The 18,025-nt window shown below is 57.8% G+C and overlaps 2 protein-coding genes across 3 annotated transcripts in view; both read right to left on the bottom strand.

Annotated features, from left to right (window-relative positions):
• UBE2H (ubiquitin conjugating enzyme E2 H) overlaps positions 1-2,640 on the bottom strand; it is a 49,987-nt gene extending 47,347 nt beyond the window's left edge. Inside the window, exon 1 of the mRNA XM_051625022.1 lies at positions 2,265-2,640. Coding sequence (XP_051480982.1) covers positions 2,265-2,317 — 53 coding nt within the window. The 5' untranslated portion in view covers positions 2,318-2,640. The remainder of the gene's footprint in view (positions 1-2,264) is intronic.
• Positions 2,641-5,165: 2,525 nt separating this feature from the next.
• On the bottom strand, positions 5,166-17,843 carry ZC3HC1 (zinc finger C3HC-type containing 1). Of its 2 annotated transcripts, none has more exons than XM_051612427.1 (10): positions 17,516-17,843; positions 15,890-16,000; positions 15,199-15,350; positions 13,046-13,129; positions 12,041-12,168; positions 10,058-10,215; positions 8,351-8,570; positions 7,745-7,948; positions 7,192-7,401; positions 5,166-5,657 (listed from the first exon to the last, which is right to left on the bottom strand). In XM_051612427.1, the coding sequence occupies exons 1-10, from the start codon at positions 17,626-17,628 to the stop codon at positions 5,589-5,591; spliced, it is 1,449 nt and encodes a 482-aa protein (XP_051468387.1). In that variant the 5' UTR covers positions 17,629-17,843; the 3' UTR covers positions 5,166-5,588. The 2 variants fall into 2 exon arrangements, with proteins under 2 accessions (XP_051468387.1, XP_051468376.1); XM_051612416.1 differs by having other exon boundaries at positions 7,745-7,951; positions 17,516-17,842.
• Between the last annotated feature and the right edge of the window lie 182 nt (positions 17,844-18,025).

Below are 18,025 nucleotides of genomic sequence, written 5' to 3'. Positions count from 1 at the left end.
GAAGTGTCTGGGGAGCCTGGGCCTAGCGAGCCCCGGGCAGGCGAGGCAAGTCAGGCAGACAAACAAAAAAAAAAAAAAGAAGAAAAAAAGAAAGGCTGGGGAAGGGAGGAGTGGTGAGAGGAGTCATCTGACACATCCAACTTCCTAAGTTTGTTGTCCGCAGGAGACCGCCTGCTCTAACCCTCACCCCTCCAAACACCGGCGAGACAATAACAAGGGCTTTGCTTTTGGAAAAGCCTCCGGGTTGTCTTTTGTCGGGGAAACGGGGATGGGGGGGAGCGGGGTGGGTGGGGGGTGGTGGAGAAAAGAGAGGGGAGCAGGAGCTACCCGAGGTGGGGAGGAATGCCAGATATTTGGGGCTTTCTACCTACCACTTGCCGCTAGAAACACACTTCAGGAACAACAACAAAAAAAGACCTGCTCTTTGTCTCCTAAAATGCTGCGATGGCTGGAGATGCTGGCTAGAAATCAAACAAAAAGGGGGGGGGGGGGGAAGAGAGAGGGGGTGGGGAAAGAGGAGCAGCAGCAGATCAGGTTGGGCCTCAGCCCCTCTCTGGCCCAAACCTCTTTCCAGACTATCCCTAAGGAAGATTTTAGCTCTTTCCCCCCCCCCAATATTAAACAGCTGGAATTCCCGACCCTCCTCCCGATGAAGCATCGATCCCAATTGGCGTTCAGCAGAGTATGACATGTGTGTGTGTGTAACTTTAAACACCCCCCCCGGATAAAAATAGCTCCGATTCAAGCACGATCGGTAGTCATTTCCTATTTGCTTAAAAAAAAAAAAAAAGAGGCGAAAAAAAAGAAAAAAAAAAATAAAAAATACCCGAAGAGGAGCAGCTTTCGGAGAGAGAAACACGCAGGGCTGAACGTCAGGCAAGAAGTTTCCTTCGATAAGCCAAACCTCGCTGCCACAAACAAGAGCGGTGCTGCTCCTCCCTCCCCCCCCTCCTCCTCCTCCTCCTCCTCCTTCCCCCCCCCCCCCCTCCCCGCTCCAAAAAAAAAAAAAAAAACCACTCAAAATCCAAGTTAAGTTTGTTTATCTCACTCTGGAAACTAAATCAGACCCCTTTCTCGACCCCCTCGACAGCGCCAAGTTAAAGCCACCAGACCTGAGAACTGCTGAGGGAGGGTCAGGCACGTTCAAGTCAACAGAGCTGGCAAATATTTCAGCCCCTCTTGTCATTTCTTACCCCTTCTCGGCACCTCGTAAACAACAAAAAACAACAACAAGAACCACCACCAAAACAACACCCCCCCCCCCATGAAGAAAACGATCCTAGAACCAAATTCCCAAGGATATTTTTCCAACGCCACCCACACTCTCCAGACAAGAGAGAAAAAGGGATTTGCTACCCTGGAAAGAACAAAAATAAGGAGGAAAAAAAAAAATAATAATAAAATATAAACAGATCTATCACAGAAGGTAGGAGGAAGCAAAGGGGGGGGGTGGGGGAATAAAAATAATAAAGTCCAACCTGGAATGTTACATAAACGGGAACTCTGACAAGATGGGCCCCAGAGCCTTGTGCCCACACCCCCCCCCCCCCCCCCCAATAAGACAGTCCCCGTGGGGAACCCCCCCCCCCCAAAAAAAAAACAAACCAACCCACAAAACAAACCAAATTAAAACCCTAAGCCAGCACCAGAAGATTCGTGAACCACAGGCTGAAATGGGGGAGTAAATAATAATAATAATAAACACCACAAAAGCCTTTCTTTGGGCTGTGGCTGCTGGAACTGCTTCCCCCCCCCCCCCCCCTTTTTTTTTTTTCCTCAGCCTCCCTCAGCAGCTGGGCCGCAGGCCGGGGGGGGCTGGCAGGGCACCCCAAGGCTGGGGAGGGGGCTTCACCAAGGGGGGGGGGGGGGGGGCACCTGCAGGGACCCCCTCCGGGCACCCCAGCTGGGGGCTGTCAAGCCACAGAAGGGGATAAACCCCCTCCCCCCCAAAATAAGGGGAGGGGGGGGGCACACACAGAGGCCGCCCCCTCGGTAAGGGAGGGGGTCCCCTCAGAGTGGGGGGGGGCGGGAGGGGGGGGGGGCAGGTCCAATTGCCAGTTCTAAGGCCTAGGCCTCAGAAAGAAGCGCTGCCGCCGTTCAGGGGTAGGGAGGAGACACCGGAGGGTGGGGGGGGTCCCCGGTGCACCCCTCCCCGGTGCAGGCCCGACCCAAGAGACCACCTCCCCCCCCCCCCCCCCCGCCGGAAGGTTGGAGAAAGGGGGGGGTTAAGGAAAGAGGGGGGGGGGGGGTTGCGGGAAGGATACAGCTTGACCACGTCGGTGTCCATCCGCCTCTTGCCCGGGCTGGGGGAGGACATGGTGTCCGCGGCCGCCCCCGGTGCTCCGGGCGGGCTGTCAGCACCGCCGTTCGACCGGGGAAACCCGGTACCGAGGGGGGAGCCGGGGTTGGGGGGTGGGGGGGGGGGGGTGGGGGTGGGGGTGGGGGGAAGCGCCGGGGCTCTAAGCCGCTGGGAACAACACCCCCCGCCCCCCGCGCCGCGCCGCCAAACGACGATGCTATCGCCTGTGTCGCCGAGGCCGCGGCCGACTCGTCTCTCCTGCCGCTCCCCCGGTGCCGCCGCACGGAGCCCCCCTCCCCGCGTCCGCGGCCGCGCTCCGGCCGCCTCTGCCTCAGCCTCTCTCTGGACCCCTGACGTCACCCGCAGTGACGTCACCGCCCCGCTCCGTCACCATTGGCTGCGCCCCCTAACGCCGCGTCGGGCCCCGCCCACCCCCGCCGCGTGCCGGGAGTTGTAGTGCGGGGAGGGAAAAGGGGCTCGGGGTGGGGGGAGACGCGGGTTCGAGACCCCGCCTGGGCGGGGGGGGGGGTTCGGAGAAGGGGGTCACCAGCGGCAGGGCAGCGAGGTGGGGTGGCCGGGGTCGCCATCGTTGAAGACAAACCCTTCCAGGGTCGCATAGCGAGGACCTGCGCAGGCACGAGTCACCGCAGCCGCTTTCCGGTGCGACACTGGCAAAGCATTTCCCCCCTGCCTCAGTTTACCCAACCGGATGGGATGAGGGAGGCACCTGGCAGCGCCCCGGAGGTGACAAGGAAGGACGTGACCAGGGTGTTAATGAGTGTCCCTCAAGCCATTACGCCTCCATGCCCCGGGGCAGGCAGCCCGCATTCCTGACCCTGGCATCACCCCTAAGGTTTGCCTGAACACTTCCTCCCCGAGTGGGGAGACACATTCCTGACCCTGGCATCACCCCTAAAGTTTGCCTGAACACTTCCTCCCCGAGTGGGCAGGAGACGCAGCTGAGAAGTTCCAGAAAGCCTGAGGAAAAGGGGTAACCTCACCTCACAAACATGTGGGGGGGGGGAGTGATTTCCTCCATTTAATGCCCCAACCTGTCCCTCCAGCCCCAGTCCAGCTGAGGCAGGAGGTAACACACCGAGGTGGGAGGGATCCAGAGCCCTGGGGAGATACAATGGGGGGAAATTTGGGGAGGAGAAAGGGGAACTGGGTTATATTTGATCAGTGGGAGAAGATGGGGTAGAGGATTCCCCAATTCCCCAGCCTCAAAGCTTCCTGACCTTTTTTTTTTTTCCTCTCAATGTCTTTAAATCCTTGTTTGCAACAAGGATAATTTTGGGATAACGTGGCCTGTGATAGCATCCTGTCCCTTTTGAGTTGCTCCAAGATGACTCTTGCAGCACCCAGACCCTTATATGTGGGTGCAAAGAGGGCCATCTGAGCCCTCGTGGGTCTGAAAATGGGGGTGCACAGGCAGGGAGGATGGCTGGCCTTGTCCCCACCCGAGCCTGGGGACATCATCCCCCCCAGTGTGGGTGCACCCCATAGCTTGAGGGGTGGCAGGGATGGGCAGACAAAATAGGGACATGGGGGGAGCAATGGGGTGTTGGAATCTGTGGGAATGGGGGAGATATGGGGAGCAGGGGGAGCCCACTGAGGGAAAACCATTGGAAATGGAACGAGGAGCTAGAGGAATTCTGGGGAGCAGTGGAGCTATAGGGATGCTGTGGGGAGCTGTAAGGAGTGTGGGGGGGGGAGCTGGGGAAAACAATGGGGGGCTGTTTGGGACATGGGGATTTGTGGGTTCAGGAACTGGGAAGGAACTCTGTGCCCCAGCCAATGCCCAGCCCATCTTCACCCCTCTGGGGGTGTCCAGGGTGTGCATGTGTGGGGGGGCTGACACCCCCATCTCCCAGCCCAGCAAGGCCATGGAGTGAAGCAGCCCTTCGTTAGGGCCACACAATTAGGATCCTCTTAGGAAAGGAAGGTGACCCACCCAAACTCAAGCCCTGCTGCTCCCCAAGGAGCTTCATGCCAGCACCCACCTGAGAAGGTGGCAGGTAAAGTGTCTCTCAGAAGTCCTCAGGTGGGCAGGTGCACCCACAAGTTTTTGGGGTTCAGGGATCAGGCCTGACCAAGGCAGCTTCTGTCTTCCCAGACACAAGAAAATGCCCCAAAGGGGATGGGGTGAAATGAGATGCAGAAGAAACCTCAGAGCTGGGGCTGGGTAAACCAAGACAGGGGCTGCTCCTCCTCTAAAGGGGGTTCCTTTGCTCCCAAAAATAAAAGGGAATTACATGTCTCTGTGCCTTCACCCACATCCCTGTCTGTGGCAGACCCGGGGTGAGGAGATCCACCTGTGCCTGGGTATCCTGTGGAGTCTCAGCCCCCAAAAGCCCCTTTCCTGACATCCTTGAGGATGGAGATGGCACACCAGGGTCTCCCTTCCTGGCTGCTTGTCCCACTTCCACACAGACCAGTCCCTTCCCAGCACCCAGCATTGTGCCCCCAAGCCACAGGAAGCCCTAACTTGCCTCTTCCAGGGTTTGAGCTGTGTCCCAGCCTCCCCCTACACTCTAGCCCAGGTGATTTATCACCTCAGAGGCTCTCAGCCCCCAGTCAAACCTGCTTTGGGCAGCTGGTTGCTGGGGCAGATGCTGGTGGGCACTGGGATATGAGGCTGGGGGCATCTCTGCATGTGCAGGGGCTGAGGCTGTGGCCAAGACCCCATTGCAAGCAGGGGAGGCTGCAAAACAAGGAGTGGGAAGGAGGAGAGGGACACTGATCCCACAAAGATGAGCATCCCAAGGGATACAGGAGCTGCATGCTAGGTCCAGAGCTTGTCCCACCCCAGGAAGCAGCAAAACAGCAGCATGGGAGGAAAAAAAAAAAAAAAGAAACAAACAACAAAAGTGAAATGTTTATTCCCACCTGGCATCCCTTCCCTGGGCCGTGGGTGGCAGGTCACAGCTGGACAAGACTGTCACCCTGCAGAGGTGACCAGGTCTCCTGGTTCTGCCCGCACGCCCGCGGCACGTCCAGCTGGAGCTGTGGAAGCCCTGGGGGCCAAGGGCAGCAGCTGGAGCTGTGGAAGCCCCAGGGGCCAAGGGCTCCAGCAGCAACTTGTCCAGGCAGGGTGGGCTTCAAGGAAGGCAGGCAGGGAGGAGGGGGTCCCAGCAGCTGCTCGGGGCTGCGTTTGGCACAGACCCTCTTGGACATCCCCTCCCCAGGGCACGGAGCTGCCGTGGGAGCAACTGCAAAGCCGATCCCTGCCAGACCCAGGGGCTTGCCCCAGGCCCCTGGCTGGAGATTCCCAGAGGCAGTGGTGGGTTCAGGAGGAATTCATGCTCTCCCACTGCCGGAAAATGCGGAACACCTTGGAGGACTTGACTGAGAGACTCTGTGAGAGAGGGGAGCAAAGCAACAGGCAGAGGTTAAGGCACCACAACAGCCCCAAGGACCTGCCTAGAAAGCTTGGGAAGCAAAACTAGAACCCATCCAAAAGATTCTAATTGGCTGCCAGGGCATCAATTTGCTCCTCTTCTTCATTACCCCTATTTAGAGAACCAGAGAGGAGAACAGCAAGGTCCAAACAAGAAGCAGGACAAGACTCCAAGTCTCCCCTACTCCAGCTGGGTCTCACACCTCCAACTCGTGCCTGGTCCCACAGGAGCCGCTGGAGCTTTCCCAGCACATGGCACAGCTGGAAGGGACCACCCATGTGCTGGAGCCCAGAAGCCACCTGTGTCCTGGGCTGGCACCAGCAGCAGGACCAGCAGGGCCAGGGAGGGGATTGTCCCCTCTGCTCTGCTGAGACCCCCCTGCAGGGCTGGGGCCACCTCTGGGGTCCCCAACACAGGAAGGACATGGAGCTGGTGGAGAGAGGCCAGAGGAGGCCCCGGAGATGATGGGAGGGCTGGAGCAGCTCTGCTCTGGAGACAGGCTGGGAGAGTTGGGGTGTTCAGCCTGGAGAAGAGAAGGCTCCAGGGAGACCTGAGAGCACCTTCCAGGGCCTGAAGGGGCTCCAGGAAAGCTGGGGAGGGGCTTGGGACAAGGGCAGGGAGGGATGGGAGCAGGGGGAAGGGTTTCCAGCTGGAAGAGGGAGCTGGAGCTGAGATGTGAGGGAGAAATTCTGGGCTGTGAGGGTGGGGAGACCCAGGCCCAGGTTGTCCAGGGAAGCTGTGGCTGCCTCAACTCTGGAAGTGTTCACAGGCAAGTTGGATGGGGCTTTGGTGGCCTAGTGGGAGGTGTCCTGGCACATGGCAGGGGGTTGGGACTAGATCATCTTTAAGGTCCCTTCCAACCCAAACCATTCTGTGATTTTATGATGTGGACCTCCTGGGCACACAAACCCACAAGACAAATGCTGAAGCAGGACTGCTCCACCAGTTCCAGCAGCTCAGCGCCAAGCAAAGCAGGTGGGAGGCACCAGGAGGAATCCAAATGGATAATGAGGCCCAGGGAAGCAGCACCAGGTACCAGCTGCTCCACAACCACTCAGGGAGGCTGTGGCCTCAGCTCTGCCACCCTGGCTTGATAAACCCATGAGTTCAACAATCTGGGGCTGGTAGTCACAGGAGCCAGTGGTCAGGATGTCTGCAGGGAGGGTCAGGAGCTCTATGTCAGGACATGAAGTGAAACTGGATCTTGGGCAGCGTTGAGGTGCCCAGGAAAGGCTGTTATTTATAGCAGCCCTTGAGCAGATCTGCTCACAACACATCCTGGAGCAGATGAGACCTGGCTGAGGGGCTGTCAGCACAGCCAGGGGGAAGCTGAGACTCCACAGACACACACCTGGTCCCTGTCACCCAGCTGGGTCTGCATTCAGTCTGAACAAACCCCATCTACCCGAAATTCTGCCCAGAAGCTTTCAGACCCTGGGCAAACAGTGTTTTGAGCTCTTGGGTTTGGGGCTGGGGATCCTGCAGGCTCACCACAGGCTCTGTCTCAGGCACTCTGTCACACTTCCTGGTGGCAAGGAGAGTGTCCAGGACCACTCGCCAGCCTGGCTCTGCCTTCACAGGCTCCTTCTCCACCTGGGCTGTGGTGTCTTCCAGGGCTTCCCCTCCCTCCACGGCATTGATCCAGGGACACCAGTCACGATGCTGTGAGCTGGGGTCAAAGAAGCTCCTCAAAGAAGTGTCCTAGATGGGGGAGGAGGGGAGTGACAGGATGGTTGAAAACAGACTCCAATGGCACAATCATAGAACGCTTTGCTTTGGAAAGGACCTAGAAGATCATGTAGTTCCAACCCCCTGCAGGGGCAGGGACACCCCTCCCACTAGACCAGGTTGTTCCAAGTCCCATCCAACCTGCTTTTCAACACCTCCAGGGAGGGGGCAGAAAAAACCATCTCCATGCTTAACACCAGCCCTGAGCTGTCCCAGTGCTGTGCTAAGGGGGACAACAACAACCCCTTGATCAGGAGCAGCCTCCCCAGATCCCTCTCCTCCCCACCCAGGCTCTCCCTGCACCCAGATCACTCACTGAGCTGCTGGAGGAGCAGAGCCGTGCCCGCTTGGCTCTACGGAGAGGACTGGATGGCACCTCCACGTTGTCCCCTTGTCCCATGCTGCGGGTGACAGGGCGGCTCCTCGGAGTGGGACTGGCCACCTCCAGGTCACTCCTGTCCGTGGGGATGGGAGAGTCCCAGCCCCGTGGGCGAGGGATGGATGGGGATGGGCTCTTCTCCTGCTGCCAGTGGGGAAAGAACAAGGAATTCATAGAGCTCCTCCAGTCACCAGCATGAAGTGGACATGGGGGGGGACGACCCTGCCTAGCTCAAACAAGAGATCAAAGCCTTCTCTCGTCCCACTAGGAGCATCTTAGATGTGTCTGGTTGGATACAGCCCCTGATTTGGAGCACTTTGAGATAGAAAAGACTCAGTATTCTGGCTGGAAAAGCCCCCTTTTTTTTTTTTTTTGCAGGAGGGCCAAGGGAGGGGAGGACAAAGACCTGCAAAGGGCAGGGGTAAAGTCAGCAGCAACCCACTTCTGCCGAAGACACAGCACCAAGATGAGCCTCTTTCAAGGGAAGAGGCAGTGGACACCCAAACCACCCCCTGGCAGCACCCAGACCCCTCCAAGCCATACCTGCTCAGAGCCTGGAGGGAGTGTGTCCTGGCTCCGTGTCAGCATCCTGCGTGGAGACGTGGGCAGGAGCAGCAGCCGCTCGGCGGGTGCGGCGCTGCTGGGGCTGCAGGAGTCCAGCTCCAGGCCCCCAGACTCCAGCTGGTGGAAGCCCCAGAGTCCCACCCTCCTCATGCAGCGGGAGCAGGTGATCACCGAGAGGTGCACGGAGCCAGAGGTGGCGCTGCGGGGACAGAGCCAAGGCAGGAGGGAAAAGTCAGGGAGGAGCCTGCGGCCCGCCCCCAAAAATCGCAGCTTTCAGAAGAGACGCAGGGGTTTGGCAGAGCATGGGAACCACCAAGGGCAGAGGGTCCTGAGCCAGCAGGCTTCAAGACATCAGGACCCCTGAGCTGAGGCACAGACTTACAGCTTTGGTAGCCCCGTGTGCTAAGAAGTGAAACAAGTCCATTAAATCCCATCTACAGCTTTGATTTAAAGGGGCTCAAATATTCACCAGATAGGCCAAAAATCAGCCCAGAGCACCTGGGGTGTGTGCAGGCATGAGGCTCATGAGGAGCAGCTGAAGGAGCTGGGGGTGTTGAGCCTGCAGCAAAGGAGGCTGAGGGGAGACCTGCTGGCTCTGCAGCTGCCTGAGAGGAGGTTGGAGCCAGGGGGGTCGGGCTCTGCTCCCCAGGAACAAGCGACAGGACCAGAGGGAACGGCCTCAAGTTGTGCCAGGGGAGGCTGAGGTTGGATCTGGGGAACAATTCCTTCCTGGCAAAGGTTGTCAGGGCCTGGCCCAGGCTGCCCAGGGCAGAGGGGGAGTCCCCATCCCTGGAGGGGTTTCCAAGCCCTGGAGATGGTGCTGAGGGACATGGGGCAGGGGTGGCCTTGGCAGGGCTGGGGTAATGGTTGGACTTGATCTTATATGTCTTTTCCAACCTAAATGATTCTATTCTACTCCATTTCAGCTTCCCATGAAGCAGCACACCCAGTTAGGGCTCATCAGCCAAGAGTGTTCCCCTCCTCAGCCCCTGAACTTCCCAGCACAGTGGCAGCTCCACCCTTCCCCACCCTGAGCCCTTTTCCAGCCTGCAGCCTCAGACAGGGACCCACTTTCAGCAAGCTGCCCCAGCCACAAGCAGTGTGACCCTTCTGCTCACAGCACACACTTTGGGGACCCACAAACCTTCAGGTGACCAATCTTCCCTCACTTCCCACAGGCCTACTGAGTAGTGACAAACTGACTGAGGGTGACATTTCAGGAACTGACTTCAACATCTAAATCAGCAATAAGTGGGGCAACCAATAGTTCAGTTTTTTAAGACTCTTAGCTGTCTCAGAGAGACCTTTGAGCTGGGGTTACAGAGAATAAATCGTAGAGTCATGCAATGGTTTGGGTTGGAAGGGACCTTAAAAGATCATCTAGTTCCAACCCCCCTGCATGGGCAGGGACACCTCCCCCCATTCCAGGCTGCTCCAAGCCCCATCCAACCTGCCCTTCAACACTGCCAGGGATGGGGCAGCCACAGCCTCCCTGGGCAACCTGGGCCAGGGTCTCCCCACCCTCACAGAAAAGTCAATTTTAACAGCTGAAGGAAAAAATTAGTGAGATAGGGAATACTGAACGTTTCACTGGGGGACACCCACATTCCTCCAGCCTCCCACAGGTTTCACCACAAAAGCCAAGTGCAGCAGACCCTTTGGTGTCAGTCCTGCACCACCACTCACCTGCAAGTCCAGCCACACAGAGCCAGGATGCAGGCAGGAACATGCACTGGCAGCATTTCTGTGGAAAACTTCATTGGTGGTTTCTCATCCTCCCTTTTCTGCTCCAGCTCCTCCCCAATCAACTGGAGGAGGAGGCTGATCTTTTCCTCTGTCAGGGACTGCAGGACAGAGAAAAACAATAGAACCTGGTTAAAAAAAAAACCCACAACACTCCTTCTACTCCCAAACCTCCTCACATCCTCCATGGATGAAAAATATAAATATCCCTTTTTCTGTCACCAAAAGGCATGAGGTGGCACCCTCAGCACCTCTCCTCTGCTGGTGGCTTCCTCCTACCTCGTGTCCATCTGACTCTCCCCAATACCTGGGCTCAGTTCCAGCACCATTTGCTCCCCTGAGCGTGGGTGGGGACAGTGGAGAAGGTAACAGCTCTGCTACTCCTGGCAAGGACGAGCCTGCAGAGCCCCCAGCCACCCCTCCCAGCCCAGGGGGGGCTGCATTTCCCTGTGCTCAGGGATACCATGAGGGCTTCTGGGGCCATAAAGAAAGGAAAGAGTCCCCAGAGGCTGTTGATGGGGCTCCAGACCTTGCTCCCTGTGGGACTCAGATGTGGAGATGGGATGGCTTTCTGGTATCTCTTCTCAGATGGGAGGAGGAGGGGCTTCCCCAACCCAGCCAGCCCACGGTGGCAACCTTAAGACACCTTCTGCAGTTTCTGCTGCATGGATGAAGAGCTCCCCTGCTCCTGCACAGCTTCTTGCTGCCCAGAGCCATCTGCTTCCCAGCAAGGGAGTGCCCAACAAGCCAGACTTGGCTGCAGGAGAGCAGGGCCTGGCCAGGTCCCACCACGGAGGCAATCCCACACTTGCTGCTGGCTGTGGCCATGCTCCAGCCTCTCCTGCTGTAGCTCCTGCTCTTCCCTCCTCCCTGCTGAGCCTCCTTGCACCAGAGGCCCCCCCAAGAACCTCACACCCTGGGCTCCCTCACCTTCAGTGGCCTCTGCCCACACCTCTGCTCCAGGATAGCCTCTGGCACCTGAAATTCCTTAGCCCATCTAATCACTGTCTTGTAGGATTTCAGCTCTAGGAGCAACCCACAGTTTGCCACATCTCATGGAGTGCTTGGAGGTAACAGAGGTGGGAGTGCCAGGGAGAGTTCCCAAAGAAGCTTCCCAAATCAGTTTTGCCAGGCAGCAGAGAGCACCATGCCTGCCAGGGAAGGGGCAGAGGGGAACAGGACACTACAGCCCACCTGTGGGACACCACTTCACACTGGCAACACAGTGGTGACAGGAGCCACCTGTGCCTGTGCTGGTCAAGGGCTTGCACAGCACCTGAGCCTTCCCAAGCTCCCTCTACATGATTCCAAAAAGACCAGGTGAAAGCACCATGTGGGGAATGTCTGAGAAGAAAGGCAAGGCAAAGACAGACCAGCTCAGGGCTGAGCTTTGCCTACTCCAATTCTGGTGCTCCCAAGAAGGACATGGAGCTCCTGGAGAGAATCCACAGGAGGCCAAAAAAGATGATGGGAGGGCTGGAGCAGCTCTGCTCTGGAGACAGGCTGGGAGAGTTGGGGGTGAGAGCTGGGGAGGGACTTGGGACAAGGGCAGGGAGGGATGGGATGAGGGGGAAGCTGGAAGAGGAGAGCTGGAGATGAGATGTGAGGGGGAAATTCTGGGCTGTGAGGGTGGGGAGACCCAGGCCCAGGTTGCCCAGGGAAGCTGTGGCTGCCCCATCCCTGGCAGTGTTGAAGGGCAGGTTGGATGGGGCTTGGAGTAGCCTGGGCTGGTGGGAGGTGTCCCTGGGGTTGGATCTAGGTGATCTTTAAGGTTCCTTCCAACCCAAACCATTCTATGATTCTATGACACTCCAAGCCAGAATCTCCCAGCTGCTTCAGGCAGGGTTTGCACAGCACAGGCACAGTCCCTGACATCATCACCAGGGACCTAGATGCACCCTCTCTTGGGACCAGAGAAGAACTCACCATGTTTTTCATGTCTTCTGGTCTGAGGGAGGGCAGCTGCAGCTCCAGCTGGCACAGGCTCCGAAAGCGATCCAGGAAATCCTGGAGAAGGGCTCTGGGCTCATCCACCAGCAACATGGCAAAACGATCTGGTGAAAGGAAAGCTGGGAGAGCTGAGCTGTGGCACCAGCCTTCCCACCCCCTCCTTATCCCACGGGGCAAGCAGGAGATGAGTCCCACCCACTTTTGTGTCACTTGGCTTTTAAAAGAAAAGCTGAGCACAGCTTTTTTTGTTTTGCAGCCACCTCTGCCCCTGCTGTGCAGCTCTGAAGATGAGATCTCTTGTCCTCTGACACTGCCTGCTCCAGGAACCTGAGGAGAAACCACAGGTCCTACAACGGGAGACACCAGGAGCAGGGGGTTGGAAGCTGTTGGTGCTGCTCTGGAGATGATTTAATGGATTGTCAGAGAGCTCCCACCTGGAGTAGTGAACCCAGCTTGGGGGCCCTCAGCACAGGAGACAGAAAAATGATCTGAGGGCTGGAGCAGCTCTGCTCTGGAGACAGGCTGAGAGTTGTTCAGCCTGGAGAAGAGAAGGCTCCAGGGAGACCTCATCATGGCCTTTCAATACTTAAAAGGGATTTATAAGAAAGATGGGGAGGGACTTTTAGCAGGACCTGTAGTGATAAGAGAGGGGTGATGGTTTTAAATGGAATGAGGGGAGATTTAACTGAGATATCAGGAAGAATTTTTTTTCCTGTGAGAGTGGTGAGACCCTGTGACAGGTTGCCCAGAGGGGTGGGAGAAGCCTCATCCCTGGAAACATTCAAGGCCAGGTTGGATGGGGCTTGGAACAATCTGATCTAGCTGGAGCTACCCCTGCTCACTGCAGGGGGGTTGGACTGGGTGGCCTTGAAAGGTCCCTTCCTACCCAAAGCAGTCTGTGATTCTATGGCAGAAAGGGAGATTAAAAAAAAATGGGAATGATGCTGGATGTGCACACTAACCAGGCTCTGAGACACCAACCTGGGCAGGGGCTGTCTGGCCAGAAGCAGAACTTCTCATGAGCAGAGCATAAGGCCTTCTTCAGCTCCACGCAGCGCTCCTTGTCTGCAAGGCAAAGCTCAGTGCTATCCCCTGAGGAATGGCTGGGAAAACCAAACCAGGAGAGGAAAGCACCAGGCCATGAGGGCTTCCCTGCTCCTCAGGTGATGGATGTCACCTGAGGCTGCAGAGCCTGAAGCTCTCACCTCAGATTCATCTCCCTCCCCACTAAAAGGAGCTACTGCTCCTCCAGCCTCCCCTTAGGCAACCCCAGAGCTCTGCTTCCTGCAGCAGGGAAGGGCAGGCTGGCTCCAGGGCTCATCTCCAGGGCTTATCTCCCCACCAGCAAGCATCACTGGAGCAGTTCCACCTCCCTGCATCCAAAAATCCCCTCCTGTTCCCAGGCACAGTGACCAGAAAGCAGCGGAGCTGCCACACAGCACAGCAGCTCAGGGAAAACACAGCTCAAAGCAACCACGGGGACAGAGACCAGCTGCTCTTGCCAGAGTTACCTCCTGAGGAGCTGCCAGTCCCTGGTAACTCCCTGACCCCTCCACCCTGGCTGCAGGACCCAAATCACAGTCACATCTGGCAATCAACCTTCCCCCCACAAAGAATTTGATGCTTAAATGATCCCCACCTTTCAGAACCAAAGAGTTAATTTCTCAATTAATTTTTCCAGCCCTTCTTCCAACCTCTGATTTGCTTTAGATTTTTTCCTAAGCCAGCACCATGACCATCAGAAGAATCAGGGCAAGGTTTATTAAGAAGAGATAGTCTGAACAAACAACAGACATCAACACTGAGCAACCCAAAAGAAAACCCTTCACATAGCTCCTCATGACACATGACCCATGTCTGCCAGACACCAGAGCTGAGCTCCCTGCCACCTTCTAGACAACAAAAGCAGGAACTTGCAATCAAGAAGATGGAGAAGTGGAGAAGACACTTATTTGTGGTGGGGTATTAAATGTCTTTCTGCAGAGGTGGGTAAAAGAAAGTGAGGGGCTGGGTTTGTCTAGTTTGGGGTAAAGGATGGTGAGGGGAGACCTCACTGCTCTTCAGAACTTCCAGAGGAGGGGATGTGGAGATGGAGGAGCTGATCTGCAGTGCCTGAAGGGGCTCCAGGAAAGCTGGGGAGGGGCTTGGGACAAGGGCAGGGAGGGATGGGAGCAGGGGGAAGGGTTTCCAGCTGGCAGAGGGAGCTGGAGCTGAGATGTGAGGGAGAAATTCTGGGCTGTGAGGGTGGGGAGAGCCTGGCCCAGGTTGCCCAGGGAAGCTGTGGCTGCCCCATCCCTGGCAGTGTTGAAGGGCAGGTTGGATGGGGCTTGGAGCAGCCTGGAATGGTGGGAGGTGTCCCTGCCCATGGCAGGACGGTTGAAACTGGATGATCTTGTCTGTCCTTTCCAACCCAAACCACTCCATGATTCTATGATCTCTGCTCCCCAGAGACAGGATGAGTGGGAATGGTTCAAAATGGTGTTGGGGCAGCTCAGATTTGCTACAGGAAACATTTAGGTAGGTGGAAAAGGCTTCCTGCGGGGGGATGCCCCAAGCCCGGCAGTGTTTGAGAGGCATTTGGACAATGCCCTTAACAACAGATTTTAACTCTGAAGTAGATGGACTAGATGACTGGCACAAGTCCCCTCCAAGTCTCTGCTCCCCAGGAACAAGCGACAGGACCAGAGGGAACGGCCTCAAGTTGTGCCAGGGGAGGTTGAGGTTGGATCTGGGGAACAATTCCTTCCTGGCAAGGGTTGTCAGGGCCTGGCCCAGGCTGCCCAGGGCAGGGGGGAGTCCCCATCCCTGGAGGGGTTTCCAAGCCCTGGAGATGGTGCTGAGGGCCATGGGGCAGCGGTGGCCTTGGCAGGGCTGGGGTAATGGTTGGACTGAGTGATCTTAAGGGTCTTTTCCAACCAAAACAATTCCAGGATTCTATTCTAACCCATCTCTGACAAGAGGACCAAGCCCTTTCATCACATTCTCAACCAACTAAAGGAAATCATTTGACTCCTGCTTCATTTTCAGAGATCCCAACCACCCAGACCAGAGCTATGAAACAATTCTTGCACAAGACGAGGCACAGACACCCCCAAAACCCACTGCCCACCCCCCACCACCTCCAGCCTACGTACACTTGGTGAAGTCAAAGCTGAGCTGCAGGCTGACACAGAGGAAAGCCTGGCAGCTGGAGCACTTCAGCATGTCACACTCCACGTTGGTCCAGCCATACTTGGCACAAACCAGGGGGGACAGCTCGTGGGGCTTCCCTGCCCACTTCAGAGGGTGCTGGAGTCAAGGGGAAAACTCAGGACATGATGGGTTAAACAGTCCAAGCTTTGGCCTGGGTTTATTTGGCCAAAGAAAGGTTGAGAGAATTGGGGTGTTCAACCTGGAGAAGAGAAGGCTCCAGGGAGACCTGAGAGCACCTTCCAGTGCCTGAAGGGGCTCCAGGAAAGCTGGGGAGGGGCCTGGGACAAGGGCAGGGAGGGATGGGAGCAGGGGGAAGGGTTTCCAGCTGGCAGAGGGAGCTGGAGCTGAGATGGGAGGGAGAAATTCTGGGCTGTGGGGGTGTGGAGAGCCTGGCCCAGGTTGCCCAGGGAAGCTGTGGCTGCCCCATCCCTGGCAGTGTTGAAGGGCAGGTTGGATGGGGCTTGGAGCAGCCTGGAATGGTGGGAGGTGTCCCTGCTCATGCAGGGGGGTTGGAACTGGGTCTTTAAGGTCCCTTCCAACCCAAACCAGTCTGATTCCATGGCTCTATAGGACAGAGGCTGCAGGGAAGCCCCAGGGAAGGAGGGCTGGAAGGGTAGCATCAGGAAGGATATGGTGAAGGTTTCTACTCTGCTGAAATAGGCCTCCTTGCTGGCAGACTCCAGGGCCAGAGCATCCACTGGGGAAGATCCATTAGCTGCTTCCAACCAGTCGGATGTGTCCTTCCTAAAAGGAACAGCAGGTCAGCAAGGGAAGCATCTGGAGAGATGGCACCAATAAAACAAAAATGCACAGACCACATTTGAACCTGATGTCCTTCAGCCTCATCCTGACAAACCCCCTTTCTCCAGAGCTCCTGAGCCTCAGCTTTTAATTACTTTTCTAAGGAGCCCACAAAAAAACACCCACAAATGATGCAGGAAGGAAAAGCAGCCCAGGAAACATTTCCCAGTGACAGAGAGAAGGAGCAAAGGGGGATTTGATGTGGGAAGTAGGAGCCAGGAGCTGGTTTTCCAAGCCTGCTGGAACCAGATGGATGATCATGGCAGATCTGAGGCCAGGGATGCATCCCAGCTCCCAGCACCTGGAATGCTGGCTCCCAGCACCCTCTCCAGCCTCCCACCAGCACCCCAAACTTCAGGGATGGCTGGCTCAAGGCTGTCCCTTCAAGGACAACCACAGTTGCTTGGCTTCAGCCAGACACCCCCCAGGCTCAGCCTCCCAGTGCTCCCAGACTCCCCAGCAGCCACCAGTAACTCCACTGCCTCTCTCCCCCCAGGTGTGACCCCACACTCTTCAGGTCAGAGCCCCTGCATGTGCCCAGCTGTGGGGACAACAGAGCTACACAGATCACTTCTCTGCCCCTGCCCTCCCAGTGCCTCCCAGCACACACCAGTGCCTCCCCACTGCAGCCTCCCACTGGCTCCTTAATCCCTCCAGTACTCCCAGAGCCACCACTAACACCGCTCATTGCCTCTTAGTCCCTCCAGCACTCCCAGTGTCACCAGTATAGCCTCCCAGTGCTCCTTTGTCCCTCCAGCACTCCCAGTGTCACCAGTATAGCCTCCCAGTGCTCCTTACCCCTCCAGCACTCCCAGTGTCACCAGTATAGCCTCCCAGTGTCACCATTATAGCCTCCCAGTGCTCCTTACCCCTCCAGCACTCCCAGTGTCACCAGTATAGCCTCCCAGTGTCACCATTATAGCCTCCCAGTGCTCCTTACCCCTCCAGCACTCCCAGTGTCACCAGTATAGCCTCCCAGTGTCACCATTATAGCCTCCCAGTGCTCCTTACCCCTCCAGCACTCCCAGTGTCACCAGTATAGCCTCCCAGTGCTCCTTTGTCCCTCCAGCACTCCCAGTGTCACCAGTATAGCCTCCCAATGCTCCTTAGTCCCTCCAGCACTCCCAGTGTCACCAGTATAGCCTCCCAATGCTCCTTAGTCCCTCCAGCACTCCCAGTGTCACCAGTATAGCCTCCCAGCCTAGCCGGCATTCCCAGCGCTCCCCATCTCCCCTCTTTTCCCACCGCCCCTCTCCCATAACACCTCCCGTAACACCCTCCAGCACCCCCCAACACCTCCTGCCGTCTCCCAGGCCCCCTCAGCGTCTCCCAGCCCCCCCCCCAATACCCCGGGCAGCCCCTCATCCCGCCCCCCCCCCCCCTCGCCCCCCGGGTACCACCCGGCCTGGCCTCCCCTCCCTCGGTTCCCCTCCAGGCCCCACCGCTTCCCCCCCTCACCCGTCGGGCCCGGCGGCTTCGGGAGCGATGCCGCCATCGATCAGGTCTCGGATCTGCTGGGGGGTGACGGCGGGAGGCCTCCCCCGGGCCCCCCCGCCGCCGGGCGCCGCCATCTTGGTCCTTCAGCCCGTCAAGGCCCGGGGAGGCCGGGCGGGAAACGCGGCCGCGCAGAACCGTTCCGGCCGCGCCCTGCGGCCGCCCATCCCCCCCCGGCAGCTCCCGCCGGCCTCCTGGTCCTCGCGGGGGGGCTGAGGAGGCGACGCCGCCACCATCGGGGGGTCCCTCGTCCCGTCCCCGTTGCCCCCCCCCCCCCCTCAACCCCTCAAGTCCTCCCGCTCGGCCCGGCGGCGCCACCGCGCATGCGCCGGCATCAAGCCCTCACCCCCCCCCCCCTCCGTCCCGGCGTCGGCACCCGCCAACAAACCCGCGTTCTATAGGTCGGCGCTGAAGAAGCTGGTCGCTGATTGGTGCGTTCCGGGGGGGCGGGGGGGAGGCGGCCGTCCCGGCGGG

The sequence above is a fragment of the Apus apus genome, chromosome 1, assembly GCF_020740795.1.
Source record: "Apus apus isolate bApuApu2 chromosome 1, bApuApu2.pri.cur, whole genome shotgun sequence".
NCBI classification, from domain to species: domain Eukaryota; kingdom Metazoa; phylum Chordata; class Aves; order Apodiformes; family Apodidae; genus Apus; species Apus apus.
This window is presented reverse-complemented; position numbering and strand designations above follow the sequence as displayed.

What these genes read in the sequence shown, in the direction of transcription:
- ZC3HC1 (XM_051612416.1), bottom strand. Translation starts at nt 17,628, where the DNA reads ATGGCGGCGCCCGGCGGCGGGGGGGCCCGGGGGAGGCCTCCCGCCGTC. An exon ending in TCCCTCCAGGCTCTGAGCAG is followed by an intron (nt 7,952 to 8,350) that starts GTATGGCTTGGA and finishes CCCCACTGGCAG; the next exon opens with CAGGAGAAGAGCCCATCCCC. An exon ending in TGCCTGAGACAGAGCCTGTG is followed by an intron (nt 5,658 to 7,191) that starts GTGAGCCTGCAG and finishes CCTCTCTCACAG; the next exon opens with AGTCTCTCAGTCAAGTCCTC.